At 39.2% G+C, this 25,836-nt stretch overlaps 1 protein-coding gene across 1 annotated transcript in view; it reads right to left on the reverse strand.

Moving 5' to 3' along the window:
- Positions 1 to 25,836, reverse strand: part of MAST4 (microtubule associated serine/threonine kinase family member 4) — a 293,953-nt gene that overhangs the window by 222,465 nt on the left and 45,652 nt on the right. The window contains 1 exon segment of the mRNA XM_050913748.1: positions 9,763 to 9,916. Coding sequence (XP_050769705.1) covers positions 9,763 to 9,916 — 154 coding nt within the window.

A 25,836-nucleotide genomic window follows, 5' to 3' on the forward strand; every position in this document is an offset into this window, starting at 1 on the left:
GGACACTGTAAATTTTAGGGTCTATTCTCGCATCAGTGTGGGAGGGAATTAAAGCTCTTAATTCCCATTAGCAGTAACTGGAAAGTAAAAGAATAGTGGATGGCTTTAAAGCCATCATTAGGAAACTTTTCAATATTTTGCCTTATTTTACTATATTTTGCTATATTTACTTATTTTACTGTTGCTGCATCAACAAACTTTACTTAAATTTCAAATGACTACCAGCAGGCAAAAAAGAGTTACCATTTTATTCATGCCTCATTTACTGCCCACAACTTAAGCAAATTAGCATGTTTTGCATATTACTCAGCTGCACATGGATGAACTTAAAGGACAATGCCAATTTCCCAGTCTGATGCAAGAGGTGAAATTTTTCTTTCAACCAATCTGTCCACTAAACATAACATTACCCAGTTAAGCCTATAATTACAACCAACTCAATTATAATTTCTTTTGTTACTGTACAAGAAGCCCTTGTAAAAAATCCTATTACACTCGTTATAGATTTTTCACTTTTTGATGCACTACAAAATCTCCTTACAATCCTCTGTCTTGGTTTCACTTCTCAAAATTAGATGAAGTAGTAGTATCTGGTCATGCATGAAATAAATGTGGCTCACCAAAGGCAAAACTTTGGGATGAGATTATGATCTTAAAGCAATAGATTTGTCTTAAAATTTCATCAATATTGGCAAAACTGGAACTGGAAAAGGACATACCAGTTTTGGACCAGAACCTAGTAGGATCCAGGTTTAGATCTGTATCCAAAAATATGTAAAAAAAAAATCTAGCTTCCATTAACTACAAAGGGATTCAGAATCAAGACTGTTTGTAAGTCAATTATCAAGAGTAAGTAGTCACAGTTAGCTTTCCTCCCAGAAATAAATATCATTTCCATGCTTGGAACAAATTTCTCTCACTGAAAGACACTTAAAAGACAATACAGAATTTTGTTCATCTAGAAATTACTCAAAATTCCTCTGCTAACAGATACTCACTGAAGTTACATTTATATTTTGACGATTTGCAATCTATTACTGAAGTACTGTGACAGCAATAAAATATCTGAAAGGCATTTGGGATCACCAGCAAATCTCTCTAGTTTTATTTAGATTTAGGAGGTGAGGATAGTGTTTGGGTTTTGGGTGTTGGGGTTTTGGTTTTGTTTGTCTGGGGTTTTTTTAAGTTTTCCACACCAAAAATGTCTACCACAATAGCAGTGTTAGCCAGCAAGTGACACTGATATCTACATGATAAAAAAACCCTACAGCCTGAAGTTATCCTTTACAACTCTACTTCCACATCTCCCAACTCTATTGTACAACTCAGCAAAATAATTAGTTAGAGATATCTTATTTATCAGTGAGCTCAGAGATGGGCACATTCTGCTGCTTCCTTTTCTTTATCTTACCAACAAATAGAGCCTTTTTCCCATGCTTCTAACATGTAGCTCCAAAACTTACAGACTGCCGGTCCATTCTACAACACAACCCTAATACACAGATATTCCTGCTTCCCTTTCACCCTTTTTTCCAGTTTACACCTGTTCTAGAAAAATTTGAAGGTCCAGTGCTGAAACTCTGATAATAGGAGAAAAAACAGAAATGTAAGGTTCAGACTGCTGTAAGGTGCTACCAAAAGCACATTAAACTGGACTACATTTAAGTGATGATGAGACGGTTGTATTGCTCCTTCTGATACACAGTCAATTTTGCAATAACCAGAATCGTGCAGACGAAGCGCTCAGAGATAGCTCTTATCTGCAACTGTAAATACCGGTAGACTTGCAACCAAGTTGTGCCTAGAATACACCTGCTCTAATTTTAAGAACTTCAGAAAGTTCACTATTGCTCCACTGAACCACTACATGAAGAGCTACTTCAGCCAGCTGCCAATACTCATGGCTCCCAGCTCTCTACCATCTCAATATTTGGGGTTTTGCTGCCTGCTTCATAGAAATTATAAGATATGAAACAAACGTCTTCCGTTGTGCTATGAAGAAAGTGCCCAGCAACTCTATTACAAATGACAAGCATGAAGTGATGTGTCACACTACTTTCTCTACAGTCCCTACTACGACCCTTATTTTTGTTTCACATATACGTTGCTACACCACATAAAGAAGTGATTTGTAACTATATGCTTATAGTCATTTTTCAAAAGGTGAAGTTTCCTAATAGAAAAGCCTGCCCCTGTTTTCACTGGAAAACATCTGTAGACTTTTCCATTCAAGCCTTCAACCTTCATTCTAAGGATTAAGCATATAACGTGCTTCTCCCTCTTCTCAAACATTTCTCAAGCTGTACATTCAACTTATGTTAAAGCATCCTTGTTGGAGCAAGTAAGCACAACTTCCTTCCACACGTGCTCAGACCACTGGCTTCACAACATACACTCAAGAGAGTCTACAGGTGAAAAAGGAAGACTTAAGCCTCTAGGAGTACAGATAATGCAGTCTCGATGTGCAATTGTAATTTATTCATAGATACACTGCAGAGACAGTTTTGCACTAACAAGCTCAGGTACTAGCAACAATAGGACTGCAGCCTCACAGAGCTCAGATGTAGGTAATAAGCTGATTAAACCCAAACATTTAACTAAGTCCAGGCAAGTTCTTTAATGTGTGCTTCTACAGTTACGCTGCTAAGCATACTTGAGCCAGCTAATTCAACAGCTCTTGGGGTATTTCTTAAGGAGCTACAACTCCAACTTCAGAAATTTAATATGCATATTCATTTTCTCCACATTTCATTTTTCCACTATGACAAATGACTCTTAACAACTTTCAAGCTGCTTTTATAAGCGTCCCAAAGAGGGTTAAACTCTATTTCTCCACCCTTCAAAACAGGCAACTTGCAAACATATCTGTTAATTAGGCACTCTACTGCTACAGTTTGCTTTGATCTCAACAACAATCAACTTCTCATGCTCTGATGATACAAGCACGATTAAGCAGCAATCGAGGAGTTAAAGGCAAAATAATGAGACAGGAATACAATATCTTCTGTTCTCATCTCAAACTATTACATGATGCAGACTCCAGACATGTCAAAGAATATGGAAATTATCTTGCTAGGCACACAGGGAAGTAAAAATCAACTCAACTATGCAGGTTGATTGAAGCCTTAAATGATGAAGATAACTGACAATGACAAATATAACCTAATGTCATCTCAACCACCAGTGCACCAAGAACCATTTAAAAATGTGTATTTCATAGCAGAATATATTTACTTCATCTGTAGAAGACAGCTTTATACTGCATGCTTTAAAAAAAACATTTTCTTAGGTGTGTAATTATAGAATAGCTTGCTTCTATCTCTACTAATTCTGGAAGAAGTTTAACACATGGTACGGTGCTCTTAAGGAAGCCTTTGAGGAAGGCAGTGAAAAGACTCCAGGACATGCTCTGGGTAGGCAGTGCTACTGAATGAAGCAGCATGTTGTGCCTGTTGTCATGCACACCTGGCTGTTGGACCTTCGCACCTTTTGTACCCAGGAACCAAGTGGCATTAGCACCAGTGCTGGGCTGCTACCCTCCCTCCGCTGCTGTCAAGGAGAACCCTCAGGCAGCTGCGGTTGAAAAGACTTTCTAAACTGAGTACATCCAGTCCTGTCATGCATCACGAAGATGAAAGCAATTTTGAAACACACTTCTGCTCTGACATGCAAGGGGAAGAAAATGCAGGAAATAAAATTTCCTACAAAAAAACATGTCTGGTTGAGCTTCGGCACTGGCAGCCATCCTTCCCCCGCATCCTACAGCACCCCAGCTTCTGGAGCTGGAGACGGGCCAACAGAGCCCAACAAGCTGTATCCCCAGAAACAGCTACGAAATCACAGGGCTTTTTATGGAGTGGTGCATGCATAATTTATTAATCCCATAACTAGAAGTCAGTAAACAATTTTGATATTGTACAAAGGAAATAGGGAACACTTCCCGTTATCTACACCAATTGGCCATCATTGATAAAAATAATCTTTTCAAAATGTTGCCACTAAAATAGTCACATCATAGTTACAATAAGCAGTTGTACAGAATGGGAATGTACCGTTTCCAAAGAAGTTTCAAGGTACAAATCATGTGATTTTATGCCCAGCTTTCCCCATCCACCAAGTTGTATCAAATATTTGACACCGTAAGGCTTAATGAGCTAATCTGCATTTTCAACAATATTAATGAAAAAAATTTATACAGCATAACGTTTGTGAAAACTCTGGATTTCTACCACTGCCAACTGCTCCCCTGTATGAACGGGGAAAACCTCGCCTTCCAAGTACTGCCAGCACATGCCAACCCACGGATAAGAAAACAGCTTGTTCTTCATGGCCCATAAAGCTGTTGATCTTTCTGCTAATTAGTGTTAGTAGAGTGATGAATCTCTGATGCAAAAACCAGACTGAGAATCCCCAAATTCATTTCAAATCAACCACAGATTAGTTATACAGGAATAGCAATAATTGCTGAGCATATTTGGATGACTGATGACTCAGCGGTGGAAAGCTGATCAAAGCAGGAATATTAAAGAAGAAAAAATATATACATCCCAAGATTTCCTAGTTTTAGCTCTTCACTAGATCATGAGGTAACTTTATTAATGTAAAGTGCTTTAGGATCTTTGGGTTAAAGATTCTACAAAATGGAATCTGTATGTGTTATGTCACCAGTATTTGTGTAAGATCAATTTAAGGGTAGCAAGATAACAGCCCTACCACAATTAGAGACAATTAGCCTAGCGGGAAGTCTGTTTCCACACAGTTATTGATGAGATAACAGGAAGCAAGATAAGAAGTTCAAACTATAGGCAACAAAGTGTATTTTTTTTCCTTTATATCTAACTGCGGAGCTTATCAGTACAGTATAGAGACAACTGAGCTAGCTGCAGCGCTCTGCAAAATACAAAGTCTTCCCAGCAATATACTTTCATACCTTTCAGAAGTAGAAAGGGAGATAGCAATCTCCAAATGCTGCACCAGAGCAGATGAGGAGACTGAACAGAGCTGCACCGCACACCACGGTGCAAACTGAGGAGCAGCAATGGGACATGAAAGCAAGGCCAATTCGATTTGCTCGTCCTTGTCCGAGTGATTTGCCAAGTTAACCCCCTCCGCGGTAAAAGCTCATTTAATTTCTCAGCCTTTCACATTACTTTCTGCCATGAATTCTATTTAAGCATCTCTGAATAGAGCAAACTAAAATCTGTAGACAATTTAAGCCAAAAACCCGCTGACTGTAGACAGCCCTTTGAAGTTCGTGGAGATCAAGAAAACCAGACACCACAGAAAAGCAGCTTTTTAATTAAACATCTTTTCTCCTGATCAGAAACAAGTTTTAAAGCCCCAGTCTGTGCACTGTTACGAATCCTTAAGAAGGCAATCTAAGGCTAGGGCAAGAGGCATTTAAATACATGTGTACGCACAGAAGGCTATTGTCCCAAGAACAACAGAGCTGACCTCACCTGACCAAACTTCGCTCTCAGTCTGTCCAGCACTCCTCCAACGCCCCTGCACCCAGAGGGCACCAGCGTCCTTCTGAAGCAATGATCTTTTCCCTCTGTATTTGACCAAGGCCTATCGAACGAGTAGCTACAGCTCAGCTTTGCAACAGGGCTTATTCCACAGTTGAACAAACTGCACAAGGATTGTGTTTTACACCATCTGTGGCACAAGCAGAACTTCTAAAGCTCCAGTTTACTTCCCAGGTAAAGGATGTCGCAAGCGCTGTTACGGGAATACGTGTATGCAGGGAAGGGGGAAGCTGGAGCAGGAGAGGAGTTAAGATGCAGAAGCAGCAGAAGGGGAGAAAGGCAAACACTGATTATTGTATAAGTGGTTTTGCTACCCAAAACTTTATAACCCTTTGGAAACATGACACTTTAAATTAAAAGAGGAACTGGTCATAAATTACTTCCAAATACTTTTACGCTGAAGTTTTTTTATCTCACGAATGTTTACGTTTAGCAACCCTCATTATGAAATACTATTTTTCATCCTTTCTTTCTATTAAGCAGTGCTGCTAGCACTTCAACAAGAACCATTAAAGTAGATTTGCTAGACTAATAGCAGGCCACATCCAATAAAGTCTTTTCATTCCAAATTCAGTCTCTCTTTCTCCAAGTGTCTTCCTCCTCCCCCTCCTTGGGGATGAAGATTAAGGAAAGCAATACTGTCACAACAATTAGACTGAAGTGACTTTCCCAAAATATCATAGCATGGTGTCTCCAGGAAGCAGTATTCTTTTTTTTTATTGGCCAAACTATTTAATATCAGTGGTTCCCTGGCGGTTTTCAACAGGAAGCAATAGCAGATTTATTCTCAAAAACATTGATTTAGTTTTCTTCAACTCTGAAGAACATTCTTTGCTTGTCACTGAAAACGTGTGGTTGCTAGATTGCTTAAAACTGGGCAATTCAGGAAAAAAAAAACTGGGTTCCAGTTTCCCTGAAGCTGTGTAGAATGTTAGTTAAGTTTCTATCCCACCTCGCCAAGTTTCTAAACCTCCTCTCCTTTGTGTTCATTTCCCACTGGAAAGACCTTGTACATCATTCTCAATTTTTCTCATATTTCTATATAAAGAGTTTTGTAATTTACTTTAGCCAATTCAGAGTAGTAGGTTCTCAGTAACTGTAATCCTTCAGGTTTTGTAAGTCTCATTCAATATATTGCAACAATATAGACTTTATTTCTTCTCATATGTCATGCATAACATTATTCCCTCTTGTAAAGCCCAATAAACTCATTTATTTGGGATCTATTCCCAGAGATAAAAACCCTATCTATTTACCTCTATTAGTATTCAGCCCTGCAGGATTTGAACTATCCTGTTTTATATAAACAAATTAAATTTTTATTTTTGTTTTTATCGTTAATACTACTTATGCCCTATGGCTCAATAATACTGTGTTTTTAACAGCAAAGGGAAAGTCAAAGTAACACACAAAGCACAATTCACTTATTTTCTAACATTTGGAGTGAGCAACAAGCATCAGCATAGGAATACTCGGCAAATTTGTAAGCTAGGAGTCTTCTCTTGCTTTACTTACTCCCACTTTCTAGGAGTTTAGCAAAGGTAACATTTTTGAACAACAGAGGTAGAGACTGTACCTTAAACAATTTCAAAAAATACCTTTCTGTACTATTTTCCAATGGACTGATACCCATTGTTAAGCTAGCACTTAAAAGAGTATCAAAAGCAACAAAACAGAAGTAAGAATAAAGGAAGACAGTAATCAGTGTAAAGTGATATTAAAGATAAGTACTTTTCCAAATGACAGGTCTCCAAATATTTTTTCCCCCCTTATGGACCGTGAGTATCTTTTCAGAAACATTAAGACTCAAACAGAAATTAGGGAGGGGATGTGTGAGCATAGAAGTAAACCCAAACCAAGGACGTGCCAGCTCATTCATTTTAATGGAAGGCCTTCTCATCACCTCCTGCTCTTTTTTAAAATGATACTGTGATTCTTGTAGTTTCAAACCAGAACAGTGACCCACTCTTAAGCATTGAAGAAACTAAAAAAAAAACACCACCAAAACTGAAGTATGTAAAAAGAGGTAGGTAAATACAAGTCCAAGGTAACACTGAAATGATTAGCTTCAGATTACTGAGCATTTGAAACAATTCTAGGAAATAGTTCTCTATCTGCAGCAGTTTCTTTAAAATCAGGGGTTTTTTAAAAATCCCAAAAGAATATTAAGAACCTTCTGTCACCAGAATGACTTTGATTAATTTAATCAGTATCATGAAAGCTGTTAAGATATTTAAACTATTTTAAGATACCAAAGCCTTAGGGTATTCAGGTTCATTTAAAGTGCATTAGTAATAAAGCAGTTTAACATCATTGCACACTATATTCCCAAATCCTGACATGAAACCCTGCACAACATATTGCAGGCAGACAAAAAGCATATCCATTTCTCTTTATAAAGACCTCAAGCAATAATTCAAGCATAGAGATAAAGACCAGAGACTACAGCAGCAGAGCACACTTGCTTCATTTGTTTTTGATTAGGCTGCCTTCTCCTTCTTTATCTGGAGCGCTTATACAGGAAAGTTCCATTTTTAAAGACCACCATCCTACTTTAAAGTTAAACAAAAACAAAATTAAAAACCCACATCAACTCCTGCTGAAATAATAAGTAGTGTGCTGGCAATTTTTAGTTTCAGTAAAACACTCATTTGGTCTACGCTTCAACTTTTTAGAGTAGTAACGCTCCAGGAAAGCCAGAGAGTTCACTGATATGGTTAGCAAAATTGACACTTCAGACTGCTGTGTCACTTATCTTTCACAAAAGCCCATACAGATAACAAATACTCTTATATTGTTTCTGAAATCATCATAATACAACTCTTGACAAAAATGAAGTTGCAAGGGAAACGGCAAATCTTGCCCTAGTGACACTAAAAATTGCAGCAGCGATTATGTGCTGATGTGACAAGAAATTCCTGTAGTAGTATCTGTCTTTCCTTCACATAAAGTATGAGACAACTTAATTTTTTAAGTTACTTAGGTAAAAAAAAAATTATTTGTCACTCATTAGAAGTGGTGTAGGTGATTATAAGCTACTGATTACAGATATATGCATTGCAGTAGCTTCTTGGAGCTTCTATCCAGCGTACGGACAGGGAGAGGGGTGGGAAGGAAGTGAGAAAAGCAAATACTTTAAAAGCACTTCCCAGACACTTATGGCAGAAGTCAGCTCTATCCACTGTGGCACCATTTTTCGTCCCTGAGGAAAAACGCCTCTGAACAATGTACAGAATTTAGAGACAGAAGACAGTCACATCTCAGTAAATGCCATTTCAACTTTCTCTAACCTGAATGTCACCTGATTTTGATATCAATCAACATCACCTAAACGGATAAAACAAGATGTTGAGTCTCAAATTTATCCCTTCCACTAAATTCACTGAAATCTATTGTCCCCCTCACCAAGTACTTAAGATGCTGTTCTTCACAACAAATTCTTCAAGCTGTTAGAAATTGTGCACTGCAGGAATATATTTAATTGCCAAATTCTAGTGAATTTAAAAATTATTTTTCTTGAAATACACAAAGCAAGTGCCAATTAACCTGTCTGAATGTTTTCACATTCATTTCACTCCACACTCAACAACAATCACTCTTCAGTGACCGCCACAGCCATACAGCTCCCAGGACACAATCACAATTTCAGCATCTGGCATCTTCCACAGACGCTATCAGGGCAGGGAAGGCCTAAGCCCTCCTCAAGCATCCTGCTACCTCTGCATGGCTCCACAGAGAAGTTGCAGTTCACAGCCAGTGGCTAGCTGGTAATGCCCTTCCTCCTCTGCAAGGACTCCACTAGATAAGTGAGGCCAAATTACTTTTTCTTTAATGAAATCAAGTCTAAAGGGGCCATCTGTGCACCGTGGCTCCTTGAGGAAACAAGATATATGTGATCCCATGGATGAATGCATGCGAGCACACCTCAAACAACCCTTAAGCTGCCAAACTAAGTCAGCAAGACAAATGCCATATTCCTGAAAACTTCAATCGATGGGTCATTTTCAGGCTGTGCTTGGCCACCTGTCAGCACCCCATGGATGTAGAGCCTCAAACATGAGCTCACCCCACTGGCAATCAGGGAACCCATGTGGAAGAGACTTTATGGAAACTCCAGGTGGAGCTCACACCTCCTCCAAAGAGTTCAGCCACAAGGCAAACGCCAGGAGTCAAGGTGCCATCAGCTCCACAGCTGCTAAACCTCCAAGTGACATTACACACACCCCAAACTCACCAGTCAGAGCTCCTCCAAGGCTTCCTCTCCTGAGCTGTCTCCCATCTTCACTCAGCTGTCTCTTAAATCTAGAAGACTTTCCAGGGCCAGAAGAGACTTCAGGACTGCTGGATTTTCGAGAAGGCATAGGTGGAGGGGATAATATGTGATCAAGCTGCAAAGAAAGAGGGAAAAGAAATGTATATATACTGTTTAAATGCTTACCTTCATTGAAAAAAATCTAAGTCACCTTTACCTAAAGATTATGACAGCATTTGGGAAAAAAAAAAGTGTTTACAAAGATCTTAAGGTAATTAAATTGCTAACTGAAACCAAAAATTTTGCAAATGCCAGCTTTGTGGCTGGCTGTGTAAGAAAGGCATCCTCCTCTTGTACGGCTCACACCACCTCCAATCACATTCACCCAAGAAGCATTTTTTTGTAGTGGTCCCGTGTCAAGGTACAAGGGATCAGACTTCAGCTTACTCGACCTTCCATAAAGCAGTGTTTTTGCAGCTGTGAACCATCTGACCTTGCAACCTATGCGATCTGCTCTTGCCAACACTTTTCCTTGGCAATTTCTCCCCAGCTTCATGTGAGCAGTCACTAGATGGCACTGTACTATCAACAAAATGCAAACCACTGCTCAGTCTAGGTAAACACTGACAACTAGATTTATCAATGCCAGTGAAAAAAAAATAAAAAAAATTAAATTATCCTGTTTATAAAACAGGCATTCATTTACACTCACTTTGAAATAAGCACAAATACAGAACCTCATTCTTCAAATTCTGTTCCTGTCATCATTCCCACACAACATTTTAGCCCTCTGGTTTTGACAATACATTTAATATCTCAATACTTGATTAAATTCACAAAAACAAAACGAAAAGCATGTGAGCAAATACAGGGAAAGGAAGAAAGAGCAGGGATGCAAGTAAACAAAGTAGAAAGAATTTTACAAGCCTCCTCCTTAAACTGATGTAGTGGCATAGTGTCACTATTTTGCAAACCACTCAAATGTTTTTCTAACATTTAAGCCTTGATTCTTACCACAATTTTTTAGGAAGCCAAACACAAAGTTTTAGATTTTTACTGTTCATGTACTGAGACTTATCAGCCAGACATTCTACATATCACCTGCACACCTGACTGCTTCATCCTCTCTGTCCACTGAAAGGAAGGAGTCAAGGTCATCATAGTCACCAATGAAGATGCACAGTGAAGCCCGCTTTTGCTCACAGTTAATCCCACAGCAAAGTACTATATGCCCTACAAAGCATTTCAAATCCCATTGTCCTGGTTTTGGCTGGGACAGGGTTAATTTTCTTCTTAGTAGCTGGTACAGTGCTGTGCTTTGGATTTAGTGTGGGAATAATGTTGATAACACTCTGATGTTTTAGTTGTTGATAAGTAGCACTTGTCCTAAGTCAAGGATTTTTCAGTTTCCCATGCTCTGCCAGCCAGCAGGTGTGCAAGAAGCTGGGAGGGAGCATAGCCAGGACAGCTGACCCCAACTAGCCAAAGGGATATTCCATACCATGAAACATCATGCTCAGTATATAAACGGGGGGGGGGGAGTTGGCCGGGAGGGGCGGATCACTGCTGCAGCATCGGTCAGCGGGTGGTGAGCAATTGCATTGTGCATCACTTGTCTTTTCTTGGGGTTTATTTATCTTTTTTTGTTATATTCCTTTTCACTACAATTATTATTATTGTATTATTACTATTATTCTTAGTTAGTAGTATATTTTATTTTACTTTAGTTATTAAACCGTTCTTATCTCAACCCATGAGTTTTACCTTTTTTTTCCCCTCCTCCCCATCCCACTGGGAGGGGGAAGGGGGAAGCGGCTGCATGGTGCTTAGTTGCTGGCTGGGGTTAAACCACAACACCCATGTTTAGAGTTTCCTTTGTATTTAATATTTCAGGTTAGTTAGTGCTTTGGATTTTTTTAATCAAATCTGCAGCTTATTGGAAGTATTTGCAGGTATACACTTCTAAAGCATCACGAAACACAGTGGTTTCTTAATCTGCTTCTTCAGCATATTAAGACTCATTCATGTTCACAACAGACACTGAAGTAACTGATGAACTCACAGCCCATGCCTTTAGCAATTTCCTAAATTGGGAGGTTTGGGGGTCACAAAGAATATTTAATTAACCATTGTTACCATTTATCTTTCACAAACACAGGTATATCACAAATATTTCTATTTCCAAGTGCTAAGATACCTCACAAGGTGAATTCACAAATCCGTTAAAAAGGAAGTGACTGAAAACAGCTGGCTTCTAAAAAACATTATTTTGAGACTCTTTCACATAAGTTTATAAGCAGATACTTGAACTGCTCACTGACTGATGGACAGCAAGAATTGCTCAATGTTGCTCTCCAAATGACTCCAAGCATCTGACGACATGATCCAATCAAGGCTTTAGGTGAGTTATTCGCAAAAATTAATGCACTTTCTTAAAACAGGTTCATACTTCAAAGTAACCAACCACATTTTAAATCTCTACTTCTTGGCGTAAGGTTCATCAAAACTTTAAAAAACAAAAAGAAAAAAAAGAAAAAAATCATCAAGTGTACTAAGCTTCCTGCACATTAGCGCTTAAGTCTACACAACAGAATTAGCATCTTCCACCCTGTCACCTTTTCCCCTTATAACCAAGTATCTAACCTTTATGGCTGCTCAAGTCACTCCTGCAATGAACAGACTTGTGCATTCCACAACATGCAGTCTGATTACAAAATTAATTATTTCCAATTAAGCTGTGCTCCTTTTCCACAGCTTTCAGAAGAAACTTTAAGATGCAGCTATAGTACAGAGCAGCACAGTACTGTCCAGGTCCTCAATTCATATTTAAGATGCTTTTCCACTGTCCAAACTGGCAGCTTCAGAAAAGTATGATGTTTCAAAGCTAAGACAGTTTAAATATCAACCCCCATTAGCTCATCATTTTAACAGCAATGCCCTGCCAGCATTCTCTTGCAAAGGTACCTCCTTGTTGCTAAGTGACTCTACCACAACTAAAATTTGTTTGATACAATTCCAGCACCAACTTGGGCATACAAGTTCTCAACAATACAGACTTCTCCAAGGACTCACATGGAAACGGAGAAGGAGACCCTGTGCAGCCAGGGACTGGGTCTTGGCCACTGGGACAGAAGCTACCAGCCAGGAGGAAGTAATTTTGACCCCACATGAACTGGCCATGCCTGAGGTCCTACATGTGGAGGTTCTTGGGAAGAGGGCTGGGGAGGGAGGAAAGAAAGGGAGGGGAAAGAGGGGAGACATCCTTCCCATCAACACGTTTCAACATGATGTCCTCAATTTGAAAGTCCATATGCAATCCTCTGACATGAGAAACACGGGAATGAAATGCAGTTTCTGAAGTTCTGCATTTTTAAACACAACATGGTGAAATAAAGATTCTGTTGAAGGAGAACGTGATTCTACCACATGGAGATAACAAAACAAAAATAAGCATTCTTGCATATGACAAATTAAGGACCAAAATATCATAGCGATATTAGGTTTCACTAAGTGTTTCTTGGGGCAGAAGTTCTTTTTAATATAGGAATAGTCAATTCAACATAGTACACAACTTACACAGATCTGTCAGCTGGGGTTCAGCTGGATGTAGAGAAACTGAAGCAACTACACCAAAAGACATTCTATGGTCTAGCACTACAAAGAAACAGTACGGAAATACAAGATTTAACATTTTCATATTGATGGCCAACTCCCGCTTTATGGAAACAATTACATATATATCAACAAAACATTTCTGGAAGCCATCAGTGCTCGCTTTTGCTTCCAAAGGGTAAATATCTATAGCACGTACAGTGTGTATTTGAAAGGAGTCTGTACATTGTAACTGCTGTTGTAGTAGACCAAGAAGAGCAGACAAGGATATACCCTTTAACAGCCTTGACATAACAACTGGATGCTGGGGAAATATGAGGGCAATGAACTGCAGAAAGTAGCCAGGCTTGCAAGCTCCCCCTGAATAACTTCTTGTGCTACTCTCAAAGAACGGACAGACAGATGAATCAATTTGACCCAGAGGGGCTTTCTAGCCCCCATTCAGACCTCACTTCAAGCAAAAGCCTATGCAGCAGATGAAGAGGCTTTCTGTCCTCAACGAAACAGCCTTCCCCTCCTGCCAGGCAGAGCATTCAAGTGCAAGTTAGTGAAACCAACAGAAAACATTTTATTAGGTCCTGCTTCCTTGAACGCACAGCTGATGCTGAAGAGGTGTAACATGGTACATATTCAAATCACAGAGTGGTTAATTCAGCCAGAATGACACTACAATCGTTCACTAAGAAGATTATGACAAGTTTAAATAAGTAAGTAATAGCAAGATGTATTCAAACTTGTTAATACTTATTTGAAAGACGTCCTGGAAACCTGAACGCTATTAAAGTTCAGGTTGTGTGTCTTATCAGATACAGATTGGACATTGCTGTCTGCAAGACAACATCAAAGCAAGTATCTTGAGGAACGAGGGTTGTTGAAATTCTACCAGAGATATTTGAAATAATTTTACTCAAGCTGCTTCTACTCAGCACATCAAATAGTTTTGTCCAGCCACAATCATCACTCTATTGGTATTTACTTCATGCTTACTAGCTATATGGGTATGTGTCAATGTCGGATGGCATACAAGCACAACAGGAGAACCAGGGTTTGGTTGGCTGCACCTTTTTTTTGGTGAAACTTGCTTGACAGCAAGTTGCAAGAAATACAATAGCTGTATCCCTGCAGGCAGCTTCCAACAAACAGACATTCATGTTTTACTTTGAGGTTTTGGCTATCACATGCTCTGCCCACCGTCTTATTACTGCACTCAGGCTGCAAGCATACACTTCTCTTCACATCCTTTTTAAAGAAATGTTAGTGACTTAAGGAGCAATGGGATAATGGAGGGAAGTTTTTCGACTTGTCTATGGAATTGCAGGGCAGGGCAATAAAAGAATTTGAGAAGTTACTTCAGAAAGTCACTACTTCAAAGACCCATAACAGCTAAGACAAAGTATATGAAAACAAGTATATTTGATTGTCCTATATCTATAGTACAAAGGGAGCTAAGTTAGTCATTGAGTGTATACAGGCTGCTTAGAGGGAGATTTTTAATCAGTACACATCTCGCCACCAGTCTCTGCTGTTAATATTCACAATGCATGGATAGTTAACTTATGTAAAAATTCTCCCTCCCCCAACATTAAATACCGAAAAGCTCCTTTTCGACAAAGGCACTTTGAAAGACAGAAAACACATGGCAAACTCCAAGCTATGCAGAATGTACTGTTCTACAAAATTCATTTCTTCCAGTCCATTTTTCCATGCATTTCATTTAAAAATCTGCCTGTTAATGTTGTAGGTATGATGAATTTCTACAGACGCCCTGTAAAATTTAGGAGATAACAGCTTTCACAAAAACCTATTCCCCCCACTCCCTCCCATGAACCTTACAGAAAGGAACAGACAGTATCATTAGAGGAGAACGGCTTAAAAATTACATAGAACAGAATCACCACAATATCCTTACCATAGACTCCTACACGCAGATTTAAAGATCCTATAGAAACATGGATGGAATTTGAGTGACAGTCTCCTCCAGTTATACAGCAATTTCCTCCAGGGAATCAGGACTGAATCAATTTGTCCTCAAAAAAAAAAATTTTTTTTTCCCCATATTTTGAAGCTATTCATTTTCTGTGTGAATAGAATCAGCTACATTCCTCTAAAGAAAATTATTCTCACACTGTACTAGCTATGGACTTTTAACAGCTCACCTACTCAGAAAGGATTACCTTCATGGTTTTAAAAACCTCAGTAGTATTAAATCCAGCTGCCTACCACCGTGTATTTATTCTACAGCTAGAATGAATTCTCTGCTTGATAACTGTATCAAGTAGTCACAACAAGCACTTCAGCCCACATGTCCTTATGAAAATTAAGGACATGACAACCAGTTCAAAAAAGACCTAGCATCAATGTTTAGAAGTATAATTCGAGCCGAGTACATAATGAGGTATGAGGCAGCCAGAAAGAAAATAATGAATTTCAGGAGAGGAAATCCATGGTACAAGAAGGTGAATGAAGCTAAGATAACGCAATCACACTGATAACACCAGGATAAGGAAAATAAGCTATTCTGAGCTGCTGAGATTTGTTGCAATATGGGGTGTTTTTTTCCAACAAAAATTAAATTGAAATGAGAACTGAACTCACCTGCTCAGCTCCACCTTTTCTTGAAACACCCACTACCGTTTTATTGTCCCAAATACTTCACCCCCAACCTCCTCTAATCGCTCCACAGGCAATATTCCTACTTCCCACAGAAACTGGGAAATACAGGTCAAGTATTTAGTCTTAAAAATATGAACAAAGATGTTCTATTAAGCATTTTCATTTCTTCCTCCTGAACACTGCACAACTCCACTCTACCTCAGGTCATGTCGTATACGCACATTAAATCCTAAAGTTTCCATAAAAAGGCTGTGCGCTGTCACAATTTTAAGCCTCCCCCAGTCAGGCACCAATCCAAAAGAAATATATCACCTGAACACTCTCATATATAGTGCACCGAAAGCAGAAAATATCCAGCATACTTTTACTGCTTAGTTTTTTTCATTATCAACCAGAAGTCCCAAAATAAAATTCTACTAATAAATACGTTGTCATCAAATATGCCAAATCACATCATACCTATCCAGATGTTTAAAGACGTGAGAATGGAAAGCATCATGCTCCAGTCCCATGCAGACAAAAGTACAGGAGCCTACCTGGTCGTGAAAAGATATTCAATTTTTCAGTAAAAACTCTCATCTTTATAAAGCTAAATACTTCAGAGGAGCATGGCTTCACAAACCTAAAAAAACCCTCCTGTCTCTTGCATCTCCAGGCGTAAGCCATGCCAGAAGCAAGCGTGCTGCTGATGCCAGTTAAGACCCACCGCTAGTTCCAGCGATTGACCCTTTCTAGCGAAGCAGACTGCTACGAACGTAAATCAATCTGTTTCTTCACATTATTTACACTGGGTTCCTCTCAGGACACTGCCTCCTATCTGGCTCCTTTGAGAGCATTTTAAGCACAGATGCTGAAATGTAATAGCCCAGCAAAGCACTTTTTTTTGAGGCAAACTATACAAACTTACTTCAGCGGGGTATGGGGGAGAAGTATGTTCTTAACACCTAAATATTCTCCCCAAGCTTAATTAATTTTGACAGAAATACATGAGTTTTGATTAGCTACATTGACACAGAGAGCAACACTGAATATGATCTTATTAATGGATAGCATTATATTTTCCAAAAGCAAAAGGCATCTTAGAATTTGTTAAAAAATACATTGTAGCCAATTAAGAGCAGAGTGCACTTTAGTTACTCCAGATGCTTGATGAGAATTCAGTAGAACCAAATTAGACTTGAAGAGGAGACACTACAATGTGGTAGTGTAGATGCCCAAGAGGTCTGCCTTACAGTACCAACACAGTACCAACACAAGCAGAGATGCAAACACATTTCCAACAGTTACTCTGCCGTAACTCATGTCTGTGAGGAGCAGCTCCACTGCGTTTGGTCACAACATCAACTTTTGAAGGATCCTGCTTGGGGGTGCAATCTGAGGGTACACAGGAGTCTCCACGAACCTGCATCAAACCCAACAGCTGAACGAGATGGTTAGCAGTTCCAATTAAATCAGCTGATGGTTGGAATATTCTACATGCCCTTTGCCCAGAAGCAGTATTAACCCACCTCAGTTTTGAGTAAGGTTTAGAGAGCTGTGCAATTATTCTGAGCATTTGCAGCTCTTAGAGCAGCCTCTGCTTTGCAGAGCAGAGAATCACAAATAACCTAATTCTGCACAGAGATAAAAGGAAACACTTTTCCAAAAACTAGCACCACTTCCAAGAAGCCAAGGATAATGAAGGCGAAGAGCGGATACAGAGGAAATCTCACCAGGCCACACGGATTTCACTGGACAAGGAAAGATTCCATTTCTTGCCGCCTTTCCTATCACACTTTGTCAAAAACAAGCAGAGACTTTTTCCCCACTACCACCCGTCATAGGTCAAGTAGGAAGATGACTATTCATCCCACATTTCTTAAATTCGGCATTGCCCTTCCACCCCTGCCCCACAGGAAGGATCTCCCTCAGCTCGGGCTAAGAGACCTCACTAGTTCTCCAGCTGAATGGCATCTGTCATTCCTGTTCTAGACTTCAATCCTTGGACTGTATCTCACTTCCCTCTATGATCTCCAGTTTCCTTGTCAGAACAGTGACCCCAGCCCGTCAGCTACTGCACACACAGAAAGTAAGTCAGGTCCTAGGCTCCCTGTTGAAGGAAAAGGGCAAGAGGTAGAAAAGGTCTTGTTTATAGTTAGATTATTATTTGCTAATCATTCATACAGCAAATCTCAATTTACATATGAACACAACATGCAGCTGACACTGCAAACATGTCCTTACCACAGTAAAGAGGAGAAACCTATTGTAAAGCTCTGCTGTTCACAAAGCATCACTTCCAACCACTTTATTTACTGATTTTACATCCTACATATACACACAAACACAATGCTTAAAACTAAAGTCACTGTTCAAAATTGTCTAGTTTATTATGCTGAATATATGATGTATAAACAGAATCAGCGAACAAAGCTCATCATGCTTTTCTATAGCATGTTCTTACCTATCATATCCTAGGCAGTACAGAAATATTTTAAGAATTCTGCTAAGGATCAGTAGAGATATATCCACATTATTTTGCTACCCACTTCACACCCATTCTAGAAATGCAAGTTTGCTTTTAAAACAGTTGTATTTTTCTTGAAAACAAATCTGACCTCTGGTCAATTAAAAGTAACTAAACAAATACAACTCAGAGGAATACCAAGAATCAGCTATAGCTACGTTAAAAAAAAAATCAGCTTGCATCTAACACTTTTTCACAAATATATTTACACATGATTGCGCAGAAAATGAAGCATAGCCTTTACAGTATTCTACAAGGCCAAGAAGTGGCCTATAAATATGCATACACACTGCTGTCTGAGCCAATTATTACTTTACCCTGGTTAAGACCGAACAGTCTTGTAACAATATGATCGAGCCATTCCGTTCCTGAAAGCCTCCTGTGTGCCAGCTCTGTACACACAGACGGACAGACAGACTGTTCCCTTTCCAGGGAACAAAGGAAGCAACAGTATTTGTACTGAAGACACTGCTTCCAACAACTCAGTCTGCCCTAAGTCGTCCTGGATTTCATCACCCGGCTTTAATGAACATTAAGAAAAAGATTAACAAATAGCATGTTCTGCAGATCTCTTGTAAGGCCCTACAACAAGAGCCAAAAACCAGAACATAGTTCTAAATAAATATGTATGATATAGCTTGTCCTGGTTTCGGCTGGGACAGAGTTAATTTTCTTCTTAGTAGCTGCTACAGTGCTGTGTTTTGGATTTAGTGTGAGAATGATGTTGATAACACTCTGATGTTTTAGTTGTTGCTAAGTAGCGCTTATCTTCAGCCAAGGACTTTCCAGTTTCCCATGCTCTGCCAGTAAGCAGGTGTGCAAGAAGCTGGGAGGGAGCATAGCCGGGGCAGCTGACTTGAACTAGCCAAAGGGATATTCCATACCATGGAACGTCATGCCCAGTATATAAACAGGGGGGAGTTGGCCGGGCGGCGCGGATCGTGGCTCGGGAACTAACTGGGCATCGGTCAGCAGGTGGTGAGCAATTGCATTGTGCATCACTGGTGGTTTTTTGTTTGGTTGGTTGGTTTCTTTTTTTTTCCCTTCCTCCCCCTCCTTTTTGTTATATTCCTTTTCATTACTATTATTATATATTTCATTATTACTATTGTTAGTATTATATTTTACTTTAGTTATTAAACTGTTCTTATCTCAACCCACGAGTTTTACTTTTTTTTTTTCCCCCCTCTTTCCTCCTCCTCACCCCACTGGGAGGGGGAAGCGGGAAGCAGCTGCGTGGTGCTTAGTTGCTGGCTAGGGTTAAACCATGACAAGCTCAACTTGTGGTTAACAGGGATCGCATAGGGCACTTTACTTGCTGGCAGCATCAAGACTTTCTTTTTAATCTGACAGTCATACAGGTATCTTCTCAGGAACGCACCTGATGTACGGAGGTCTTTACTTCTGACAAAAAAAAAAAATCACTTCATTTCCAAGCTAGGGAAAACTGCCAACACTCTCGAAAAGCAAGAGAAGTCAAAGCATCACACGCAGGCTGCTAGCCAGGGTGAACCTTCAGCAGCTCAATAGGTCAGCCCTACTAGGAAGGACACAGAGGGACCACTCAATATAGCAGATTCTGTAAGAAAGTTTGTTTGATAATTTAATCCAAAAAAGCAAGAAAACAGAGAGTAGGGTTCGAGGGGTCTGTCCAACCCACTCAGCTCTGCTCTAAGTGTACTGTCCAGAAAAGAATCCCCCTTTCTGTAGGGGTACAGCTCCTCTGAGCACTGCCTGAGCATCAGGAAGCACGCTCATGTTTCACCTTCACTTCCACAGTTTTAAAAGGGATCTGACAAAAGAAGATAACCCACCCTACGCTGCCCAGATGTGCAGCGGTGCGTGCCACCGCCATGCAGCAGGAAGGATACTCCCTTCCTGTCCCCGTCCTGCTGGCCATCTTAGCAGGAAAAAGTTTTTTCATAGTGTTGAAATTTGCTGTCAGTAACTGCTGCCACATCTGCCTGCTGCAAAAGACTCAGGGAGTAGCTGGGAGGCAGCAAGAGAACGACAGCAGAAAGCTGCTCAAACATTCCTGCTTCAGTTAGGGAGGAAACCAGGGACACAACCAAACTCCCAACCCTGGTGGGCAGCTGCAAGGGTCTGGGAAACACCTTTGCCAGGGCAAAGGGAGAACAACTGGAAACCTGCATGCTTGCAGTGTTAAAGAAGAAAAAACACCCATACACACAACAACATTTCAGGGATGACAAGACACCCCAGGTTTAAGGTGTAGGTATCAGCACAAGCACTTCAGCAGGCCTCCTCCTTCCAGCAGGTCCAAGGACGCCGAGGAGCAGCAGTGGCTGACCCCTGCTGTGTCCCCACGCAGACGTGGCTTTGCAGGGCATGGCAGAGTGCGTTCCAAAAATCACATCTTCCTAACACAAAGCACACGCTTCAGGGGGGTTGTTTTGTTTTCACTGATTTATCTACTCCTAAAAGTGGAAGAGAACAAAGACAACCAAGTTTTCAGCCGAAACACTAGGAACCAAATGTCAACAAGTTTAAACGAAAGTTATCAATATTGTGCATCACTAAAAAAAATTACATGACCCAAAGTAGTAATTTCTTACTTTCCCTTGCATAAAGCCTCTTTTTTGGAAGATTTTTGTTCTTTAAAGTTCTACAGCTGTATTCACTTTCTTACTACCATATGCAGAGCTGTTAGTAGCATTAGCAATGCTATGCACTATGCTCTGCCGTAGAGAAAAATATCAAACTAGCCACACTGAGTATTTCTTTAATTTCTCAATGAAAGGAGAAATTAGCTACACAGCAAACGGAAAAGAACTTTGATATTTCTAGACACCACAGGCAGAATTTTCACCCTTAATTATTTTAATGATCTTTTTTACAGCATGAGAACGCCATGACAAATGCATGGAAATATGTATTTATACTCCGTGTATGTGCAGGCATCCACATGCACACCTTACTTCAAACATTTCCAATGCTGCTGCTCATACACAGATTTTTAAGAGAGATTTTTCCTGGCTCTTTAACTAGGAGGATGAAAATTTAATAAAACTAACCTTCAAAGTCACTTTCAATTGAAAAAAAAAAAAATTGAAATACATAAGAAAGAGATCTATTCATCTTCATCAGCTGTTGACACCATCATCATTCGTCTTATGAAAAAAATAATTCAGAGGAGAATGTATATCTCTGGAAAGAGGTTTTTTTTTCTTATGCCATGAATACTAATGAATTGAAAGCAGTTTAGTTCTTTATAAAATCTATTTCCATTCACATTCACCAATGAGCTCCTAGACTATCTATAAAGGTTTCATTTATTCTATCGCATTGGAGGCCTCAGAAAACTAATTGTTTATTCAAGTCTATCTGCTCCATCCATGCTCAATTAGGTCTCACTTTTCTCTCAGTTACAGCAAAATTAAAAATAAAAATTCAAGGTGAAACATTCCTCGTTCCACTGACCAGCTCCCCATACCAAGCCACTCCGAACAACCGCCACTCCAAGCGCAGCGAGAGCTTCTTGACCGTAATGCAGCATTTGAGGGACCTACTCAGCGACTTACAGAATTCCTGCTCATTAACTTACTCCTCTGACTAATGGAAAACACATTTGTAATGCAGCTTTCTAATAAGCACTACCAAGCACTGCTAAGTGTAACCGGGCATTCGAGCTACAGCAATTCACAAGTACCTCAATTTTAAGAATAGGAAACAATCTTTACACACAATAAGAAAAAATTATCCTCAATTTATTATTCCTTATTTAGACCATTAAAATATTAAATAATCCATTTTGCCATATAAAGCTTCAAATCCAGCATCATTTTCATTAGGAATAACGTATCAAAGGGAATCACAACACATTTATGCAAGGCAGGTACAAAACAAAAGAGAGAAACCCATGATGAAATGAGCTTGGAGTAAAAGGTTCTCAGCATGTAATGGAGCTGAAGTTGATCCATAAATCAATGCAAGATGAAAGCAAGATTATTTATGTGAAGGAGTTGCACTGTTAATTTACAGTCTGATTTAGAAAAGAAACACTTTACTTGATCAATGTACCAGTGATATGCATGTGTGTACTTAAGCACAAATTAGTAATAATCACCACTAGGGGTATCTCCTCATATTTTTTAATTAACCTTAACAAGCAACATATACAGTTCCAGAAAATGCAGGTTTTCCCCGAGTTTGCCTTTAACACATTCCTAAGTTTTTAAATAATGCAGCCTCGCCACAAGAGACCTTGCAGACAAGGGCTTTTTGATCTCTTTCTTCCCGTTCAGTGCTGAGAAAGATACCACGCGCAGTTATCGAACAATAGCTGCCATGAAAAACCCTTTTCCTGAACTGTTTTGAAAGTGAACTAGAGTAAGGCAGTTGATAGCTTTATCGTTTTACCCTAGATGTCTAACACAGAATTCAGAGATTGGGATGTTTCTCCTTTAGTCTCACCAACACAATCAGCAAAAAAATATCAGAAGGACAAGCGTATCTGGGGAAGGGGGGAGCACAACCCAATTTGCATTTGGCAGATATTTGTAGTTAAGGACAATAATCAAGAACCATGCCGGTCATTTTAAGTGCCGCCACTGCATTTCACATCTTCTGTCAGCTGCCATTTGTCAATCTCAGACAATTTACCCAGGTCTATCATTACCAGAAGTGTTTATTAACACTATCTGGCTCAAAAAAGGTTTTTTTTTTTGCCTGAAGACTTCAAGAAGTATTACAATTAGGAAAAACCATGAAGACCAAGTGACAACACAACCAGAAAGGTGATAAGGGATGATTTTAAATACTCCATCCCTCTATTTAATTCTTTGTGTAACCTAAGCAAGTAACTGCCCACACATTCTAAATATCCTCACTGTAAAACCTACACTTAGTAAGTAGACTTATCCTCACTCATGATGGTCTTTTTGTCCAGGCTTTGCCAATTAAACAGGTAGCTATTTAATACAATGACACTGATGGGTGGGAGAAGGAAAGATCCCTGCTTAGATTAAAAAAACCCCTATATTAAGTCCCACTAGGCAGGGAAGCAATAGCAGAATGTATCACACATTGTATCTGCAAGAACAGACATCAGTATGTATGTGTAGAAGAGCACAAAACAGACAGGCATGTAAAAAGCATCCAAATCAAAATGATGACTGCGTTTGTCTTTACAAACAGTTTAGAGCTGCTCTGATTTCTTCACCCTTGTACAGAAAACCTAAAATTAAGAGCAAAACAAGATTAACTTGTATGGCCTTTAGAGTTTTATTTATAGAACATATCCCCTCAGATTTATACACACTTTCTTAAAAGTTCAGTGTGACTTAGAACTCTCTAAATTACAAGGATTAGTCGTATACTAAGTTGTAGCAGTTGATTACTTTGGTATCACTATGAATCTCATTAGTAGAAGTAATTTAATGCAAGTTTCATTAAAATGTCTAGAGTGTAGACCTTAGCACAGAAGCACTCCAATGTCTGCAACATGGAAGTAACCTCTGAATTAAAAGGGTTTTCTAATAATATTTTGCTAAAGTAACTGATTTAATAAAAAATAAAGTACAATTCTACCCATAATGTTTCACACTGTGTTAGAGTCTTATTTTGACTTTTTTCCACTTTCCACTAGTGAAAGGGGAGTGCTGTCAAAAGCATGACAGCCACCACACACACACCTCTCCATTATCAGGGTCTACTAGGTTTCCTGATGTCTAAGGCAGCATGGGCTGTATACCTTTTAATCGGCTTGTAAATCAGCTTTGTGCCCTCACTTCAAGTGAGCAATATACCAAATCCTGTATTCTCAGGGTTACATTTTCTTATTCAAAATAATGGGACCCCACATCTTCCGTAAAACAAAAGTTGTCTAAGTCAATGTTGAAAACTTTAAATCACACATAGTCCTTTTATCTGTGTCCAGTTACAGGCAGAGATTACGGACTAGAGTAATTCCACACTGGTAGCTTCAAAATACAGAAGTATTTTTACCACTTCAAAAGGTGAAAACAAACTATTGCTATTATGAGGCAAAGATACTGCCCTTTCTATCGTTTAGAAATTTGTCAGTTTATAGAAATCTAAAGTCTCTAGAAGACATAACAGCACAGATTTGAAAATGGACATTTTATTCAAAAGTACTCAAAACCAGAGTAAGGGATGAGAAGTCTAATAAAATAATGAGATTCAGGTCAACGTTGTCTGGAAACCAACCATTTTCCATTCAAACAGTTGACATGCTGGCATCAACCATGCATCATACATACAAAAAAGGCCCAAGACAATTTCTTTCTTAAGCTACACAATCTAATTTTTCAGGCTCTCTCAAGTATATGGAGAAGCAGTTTGGAAGTATGTAACATGAAGTCAGGGACACTTCATTAGTTTCATCCATATAGACAAATAGCATCTTGTTCGGATATCTGTATTGCCTACAATACAATTTCACTTCATTTTAGTTGATTTCTTTTATTCTGATAGATACCAGCCTGTAATCCAGGAAACCATAGCCTAAATTGCAAATAAAACAATCTTGCTAAGCCATACTAACAAGAGTCCACAAGGAAAAACATGCAGTGCTAAAAGCTTTGAAATTTATAACTTGTGTGACTACATACCACTGTGGGAGTTAACCTAGTTTTTTTAGTGATGTTCAACTGCTCTATTAACTGGACATTTTTAATACTGAATGTAAAAGTTATTTAATAAAACTATTTCACAAAAAGAAAAACATTGAATCATCTTAAGCCAAAGCCAAGGTTTAACCCCCAAGAAAAAACTCTGCAGCACTGAAGTCAGTGTATCCCTCCAGAAACCTACCATTCACTTAGATCAAGAGAGTATTTAAGCTCGCTTCATCTTAGAACAAAGTAAAAGAGGCAAGGCTAGTAACAAGGAAATTCAAGTTCTAGTTTTATCATTTGGCTATTGGAGCAATATTTATTAAAAAAAAAAAAACACCACCAACACAACCCAACAAGAGTGTTTTTCCAGCATTTTTTCCAAAAGCATTTTTTCTAAATCTGCTGATTTTTCTGTAGAAATCATTCAGTTTTTCAGAAACCCCATTCCTAACACAGCAGGACACAGAAGGACCCCAGCAGTACTGTATGTTTTACCAGTAAACTTCCAAGAGTAAAAACGGCCAACAGGGTCCTCTCCTCCGACACACAGACAAGATCAGTAGCTGTAATGATTCTTCAAAATTGCTTGTTTCACTAAGAGAGATGCACTCCCCTCTTAGAGTTTAAAGTAAAGATATAGCAAAAGTTGCTAAGGAAAAGCAGAGCAAACTGGTTTCTAAGTGACCTCGTCTTTATTTGCATAGCAGCTTCAGAAAATGATTGGTA

Source organism: Gymnogyps californianus, chromosome Z, assembly GCF_018139145.2.
Source record: "Gymnogyps californianus isolate 813 chromosome Z, ASM1813914v2, whole genome shotgun sequence".
In the NCBI taxonomy this organism is placed as follows: domain Eukaryota; kingdom Metazoa; phylum Chordata; class Aves; order Accipitriformes; family Cathartidae; genus Gymnogyps; species Gymnogyps californianus.